At 32.3% G+C, this 6,819-nt stretch overlaps 1 protein-coding gene across 1 annotated transcript in view; it reads right to left on the bottom strand.

Moving 5' to 3' along the window:
* LOC102595287 (protein ALWAYS EARLY 3) overlaps positions 1–4,971 on the bottom strand; it is a 20,984-nt gene extending 16,013 nt beyond the window's left edge. The window contains exons 1-6 of the mRNA XM_006342694.2: positions 4,801–4,971; positions 3,995–4,124; positions 2,905–3,003; positions 2,716–2,778; positions 983–1,060; positions 18–192 (exon numbers count right to left, since the gene is read on the bottom strand). Of these exons, the coding sequence (XP_006342756.1) occupies positions 18–192; positions 983–1,060; positions 2,716–2,778; positions 2,905–3,003; positions 3,995–4,105 (526 nt within the window). The 5' untranslated portion in view covers positions 4,106–4,124; positions 4,801–4,971. The remainder of the gene's footprint in view (positions 1–17; positions 193–982; positions 1,061–2,715; positions 2,779–2,904; positions 3,004–3,994; positions 4,125–4,800) is intronic.
* Positions 4,972–6,819: the final 1,848 nt, after the last annotated feature.

Here is a 6,819-nt window from a genome sequence, read left to right as displayed (position 1 = left end):
TAGAAGGGACAACGCACCTCCCGAACGCTTCTTCTTCAACAAAGTTAAACAGCCATGACTAGCTGCTAATGCTGAGGATGTCATCTCAGATGCTTTAGATGCATTAGGGAGAACTTTAACCCGTGCACGATTCTGAAATTTTCGAGACGTTCCAGCATCCTCATTACTTTCTTGCTCACTGTCGCTTGCTGCCTGACATCCAATAGTCAAGTTAATTCACCAGCAAATACTGAAAATTAAGACTCAGCTACAATATTTAAACACTAGAACTCAGGAAACATGAACAAATATAACACTTCTCTTTTCAAAAAGGTTTTCTTGCCGACAGTAAGAAAAATGCTTTTGCTACGACCTGATGCCTAGAATTATCGTTCCTGCTGTTTATTTAACAAGGGGATCGTTTGGTATGAGGTACTAAGAAAATAATTCAAGTATAGAATTTGGTATTTATCTATCTTATGTTTGGTAGGTTTTTTTCAACTTCATATTAGTTAATACATGTATTGACTTGTACCACAATTTTGGATAACTTTATATCTAGTTCATGGTGGAATAACAATATTTGAAAAGACAACAATGCTCATTATTATTCTCTATCCCTTCAAAATACAATCCACAGCCTGAAAAGACAATTGTTGTTGCTTTATGAATTGATGTCCTATTTTTAATACAACAAACCAAACATCTACTAAGATATAATCCCCGCATTACAATTCCTACATTATAATCCCTACATTACTAATCTTTGCATTATTAATCCCTGAATAACTCGTCTCGGTATCAAACAACCCCTAACAGCTTGCAAAGACCTTCCTATTCAAGACAAGCTACATTTTCAATTGAAGTATTTAGGAATTCCATCCATTAGATGCCATGAAGCTTTCAAGTATCTCATGTGCAACACTACTCCTTAAGCTTGAAACAAATATGTAAGAAATATATCTCTGGTGGACGGGGAAACTCCATATGTCTTAAGTCTTACCAAGTTGCAGTAGTGATCAGTCATCATGGCAATCAGCCCAGCAACAGACGCAGTCCCCTCTGGAAGAGATAAATAAGCCTGAAAATACAGTACAATGAAGTATAATGAATTGCATCATCATTTTATATGTACAATATATTCAATGCTGATTAATTACTCAGTGGAGTTTATTCTAAATTTAAAATTTATAATAATAACACCATAGAAACAATCATCAAATTGTAGTTAACTTGTTACAGGCAAAAATCACAAGACCATGATTTATGATGATTTTTTTTATAAACACAATGGTTTATGATGACTGACATGGCATTCCATGTTTTCTATGTATATAGCCAACTGAAAGGCAAAAAATGATCATAAGTGAAGTGATTACTCTTTTTTAGACCAAATGTTGGTCAAGAAGATGATTGTTGGCTCTCCAAAAAAAAAAAAAAAGAGATTGGCTTTCTAACTGAATGTGCTTCACCAGAAAAAAGTTTTCTTTTACAATTGCAATGGAGTTTGGAGGGCTGTTTCACGGTACTAATGCAACATAACAGCACCAAAAAGAAAATGAACAAATCATAGCACCAATTGCTAATGCAGATTTACAAATGTGAGGATCAGTTTTGATGCAAATTTTCAACTAATATCAATTATTCATAATATCACATTGTTCCATATCAGAATCCAGAAAAGGAAAATAAAGTACCACTAAAAGTCAAACTAAGCTGGTTAAGATGACACACACAAAAAAAGCAGAGCAATGGAATCTGGAAACTGCTCAAAACAGACGGAAAAAGAGGGGAAGAGTATGATATGATAATAAGACACGGTAAGGAAACTCAATCAATTAAATATGTTAAATTGCTAGTTACAACAGAATAGAAATGTCATATTTATTTATAAAAAGAAACAAGGAAAAACTTTAAGTTTCATATTACTACTGAAGGATATACAGCATCCTAGATCCTACTGCAAACACTGGGAACTATGGTCTTTCATTTTAACACAATCCTCCTCCTTTCCTTCTATTCTTTAGTGGAGATGTCATTTTTACAAGGTGCAAAACAGAAACTTGTGTGTGTGAAAGGCTCTGATACGAGGCAATCTCAAAGTACTCATGGAACCCTACATTGGACGCCTGAAAAGTGAACTCTATGCAGCTGGTAAGTACAAAACAGCAAATCATGTGTACACAATAGACTATCTGATAATGTACAGAGCACTCATGGAGATAGGAGATTGCAGCTCATGTTAATAACATCCAGAGGTATCGATGATACAAGTAGCGAAGCACATATCACCATATTACCAATTATGAGTGATGACCATGTAAGATAAAAGGTTAAATTATTTCCAAGAGTAAGAAGGAATCAAAGGATCTGTGGCAGAGCGCAAGCGATGTTAATTGATAGCCTACTAGTACTAGAGAAACTGAACAACAGATGAAAATAGCCCCTCAAAAATCTGACTTATTGGAGTATTTTGCTCCTCAAAACGCTTATATTGAATAAAATGTTCACAAGCCAACAACGTGAAGTATCAGAACAAGGTTCCAACAAAATGGACTCTCTCACCATGCTATCAGTATAGATGACATTTAAGACCAGGTATACATCAGCAGGAATATGAATAAGAAGATGAAGAGAGGTATTGTCAATCAAGATACATCGCTAGATGATATCATAAGCTAAGAGGATTCAATTATAAAGACATGTGTTACTTTGTTTTCGGCATTCAGAGCCTACCCTATTCATCGTGTAAAGAGCTTCCACCATTTCTGCAGATCGGGATTTCACTGCAGATGCAACCTGCAATAAGTACAAAGCAGATCTTAGAGGCAAGGCATCAGAGATCAATCAACAGAAAACATATGCAAGTTACAGGGTATATTCAAGAAACTTCAGTTAATGGATATACTTTGAAATTGAACTAACCTTTTTCCAATCTTTTCCATACTTGCGGTATGCTTGATAGAAGCGTGTCAGGTCTTCCTCACTCCACTGGGGACCAAGCATGTCAGACAATTTCTTCTTCTGCAATTTTGAACAAAGAACCGTGTCAAAATGCAAACATGATTCCTTGCCCTCCCCCAGCCTTCATAGAGTACGTTACATCAAACCTAAGAAACTAGATGAAATATTTCTCCTTTCCAACTCAACTACTACCACTTTCTTTAAGAAACCATTTGGTGTGAAGAATGAACCTTTGCGGCTTGGCCTAACTCAACTCCAAAACCTAGCTCATTATGGGAGGAGAGGACTACCCAGACCATAAAAGGAAACCACAATCCATTCCTTAAACCAATGTCGGATTTGACACTTCCCCCATGCCCATGACTGGACATTGGAGTGTTGATAAACATAATGCAGGGTCCCAACATTGAGAAACACAACAACAACAACCAATGGACTTCGGGCCTACCTCAACACCAAAAGCTAGCTCACGGGGATAGGATTTCCCAAGTATATATAAGGAAACAACAACTCTTTCCCTCAACCTGTGCGGGACTTGATAGTTGACAAGAATAAAAAGGGAAGTGCTGGAAAGTTATGTAAGAGGAAAGTTGTGGGAAATTTTTTTGAAAACTTCCCCCACAAAAATAACTTCCATAAAAATAGTGTGATGAAAAAATTACAATATCTTTTTAAGGAAAGTTGAAAGTTAATACCAGACATCGTCTTATCATTCCAAATTTTCCTCTTCCATTCAAAGAAAAACAACCAGAAAATTGTCTTGACTTCTCTGACACATTTCTAGCAACTTCCTAACATCCTTGACGAAATCATTCATCTCTCTCCTTGCACTATCTATCTCTTTTCAAGTTTCTACTATGGCAAAGGTAACATGCACCACCTATGCTGTCAGGAGGCACCACTTCTCAAACAAAAAAAAGAGCATGTTATCATTTCCAAGAAGACACTAATTTATCCTAGATTCCAAAAGAAAAAAAAAACATTAAAGAACTCACTAACATGCTTCATCGTGGAATATTACAAAAGCAAACAAAAGTATACTAAAACTCACCCGTTGCAAGCTTTTCTTTGCATTGTCCCCATTGCCATCTTTACTGGGAGAGATGTCAGTTGTAAGAGATTGTCTCTTGCTTAAGCTTCTAATTTTTTTTGCTGGAGCCATGCCAAAAATCTTGAAAAACCTATACCAAAAAGCAGAATCAGGTAAGCACAATGTAAGATTCTGCTTATAACAACATGTTTTAGGAAGTGATAAAATACATCGCTAATAAGCATGATGTCCACAGCATAGTTTGTTAATCAATATACAAGTAAAAATGGTAAATATTATATAAGCAAACAAGTGGCTTATTAACAACTAATAACTTTTTCTTAACCTTCAAAACTCACATAGTCCTTCTAAATGGTTTTCAAAGATATGCATGCATAATTTGTATTAACAGCTTTAAATTGTAGCTGCACCTTAACTACTTTTACCGTTCTTCCATAGGTTTAAAACAGCATCTTCTATACAAATTTATTCTGCACACACAAAAATAAAAAAACTTACTTGCTTTTACCTAGTAAATCCAGCAAATATCTGGAATTATGCCTACCAATAATTCCAATTCATAAGATCAATAAATTTTCTTGCATGATGAACAAGGGTTATCAATTCTATGTCTATGTGCTCAAAAGATACAATTACTAACTCTGGGCACTCAACAGAATTAACAACAAACACTTAACAGATACAAAAACGGCGATCTGATAAACTTTTTGAAAGACCCAGAAAGAAAAGATTGAAACTTTCAAAATCACAGTTAAAACCCCCCTTTTTTTGCACCAATTTGAAAAAGAAAAGGTGAGTTTGTTTACCTATGAAAACTGTTTGAGCTTCTCAATCAAAATTCAGAACCATGAGTTGCGATACAAATGGGAGAATTCGGTGAATTTTGAAGCGCCGGTGAGAAATTGCAGATATTTGCGGTAGAGAGAATGGGGAGAAAAAGATGAAAATATTTTGGGGGTAATAGCCGCGAAACTCTGTATTTGTATTTTATGCGAGCAAAAATTGTTTTTTTATATAATTATACTATTACTATACTTTTCTTTTTTCGAATTCAATTTAAAATAACTTTTGTTTTTTTCTGATTTAAGATTTGAAATGTTTAAATAGGATATTGAAACTTTTGAAATTACAACTACGGAAATGAGTTTTAGGTTTTTAATTAGGTATAATAATGATTTTTAGCACAAGGCATAAGTACCCTTAGATTATGACCGAAATCTAGTGACACACCTAAACTTAGCTAGGAACCTATTACCCCTAAACTAATTTAAAATGGAATAAATACACCATAAATGTTGACATGGCATAGAGAGTGTGCACACTCTCTTGAAGGCAAGTGATGAGTGCACAAATTGGACACATGTCATTTTTTGATTGGTAACTTTATAATTAGTTAGTACACATATTTATTGATAATAAAACTTATATATATTTAATTATTTTTATTTCTTTCCTTGAAAAATATTTATTTTAATTTCATTTCACTTTAAACTTTTTTTATTTAATTTATTATATTTTCACTTTTAATTATTTTTAAAAAATTATGTGTAATTTTTAAAAAAAAAAATTTAAAAAGTGTCCTTTAATTTTAACGTTTTAATTTTTTTTTATTGTTTTATTTGATTTTCTTTCACTTATTTTTGATATTCGTTCAAAATTAACTTATTTTAAATACAAGACATTTGAAATCAAATCAAAATGAAAGACAATAAAATCAATAGAAAAATAAAAAAGAAAAACAATGAATGTAGTTAAAAAAAATTGATACAACGTAAAAAAATGTGTATAAACTTAATTTAAAAACAAGATAAAAAATAAGAATATTTAAAAAAAAAAAATTAAGAATCTTTTTTAATTTTTTTTTGAAAAAATAATATTTACACACGTGACGGGAGAGTGTGTGCAAACACAACCAACTTGGGTGGTTGAAGGTGCCACATCAGCACAAAGGGTGCACAAAAATACGAAAAAAATGAGTTCAGGGAGTAATTGGATCTTAGTTAAGTTTAGGGGTGTCTCCAAAATTTCGGTCATAGTCTAGGGGTACTTATGACTTATCCCATGATTTTTAAACTAATGTGGTGGCTTGGTTAGGACGATAATTTCTGGTTAAATATTGTTCTCTGGAAAAAAAATTAAATAATAATATTCAAATGCCCCACCATTCATTGAAAATATACTTTTTCATTATACATAAAATATAGTAGTACTTTTGGTATGTGATTATTTTTTTCAATGACATTTTATTTCTATGTGAAATAAATATAAATAATTAAAATTAATGTAAAAAATGTTTTATGAATGATAGATTAAAGTAATAATATGAGGTAGAAAATATGGAGTGATAAAATGATATAGAGAGCTTATTTTGTGAATATTTTGAGATAAATTTATCTTGAAAAGTATTCTTGTCAATATGTATTTTGAAGGAGAAAAAAAACTTCAGAATAATTCACAGTTGTTTGTGTTGATCAAATCATTTGATTATTTTTATTATACCTTTATTAATATTTAAATGTTTGGACAAATTTCCACAAAAGAATATTTAAAGAGCTAAAAATTATGAAAAAAGACATCTACAAAAATTAATGTAATATTTTAATCCTCTATTTTTTTTTTATAATTGACATTGTTCTTTTCACTCTAGTTATTTTAATTCTTTTTGTTGTCAATACTTTATTCCTCTTTGATCTGAGATGGAACCTATCCTATTTATAAGCTATGACATCCAACAAAAAGTGACATAAAAATAAGCAAAAGGCGAGAGCATAGAGGCCAAATCTGATTTCAAAACGAGCTTCCAACAAAAAGATGAAGTGAGGGAG

Source organism: Solanum tuberosum, unplaced genomic scaffold (assembly GCF_000226075.1).
Source record: "Solanum tuberosum cultivar DM 1-3 516 R44 unplaced genomic scaffold, SolTub_3.0 scf00035, whole genome shotgun sequence".
NCBI classification, from domain to species: Eukaryota; Viridiplantae; Streptophyta; class Magnoliopsida; order Solanales; family Solanaceae; genus Solanum; species Solanum tuberosum.
This window is presented reverse-complemented; position numbering and strand designations above follow the sequence as displayed.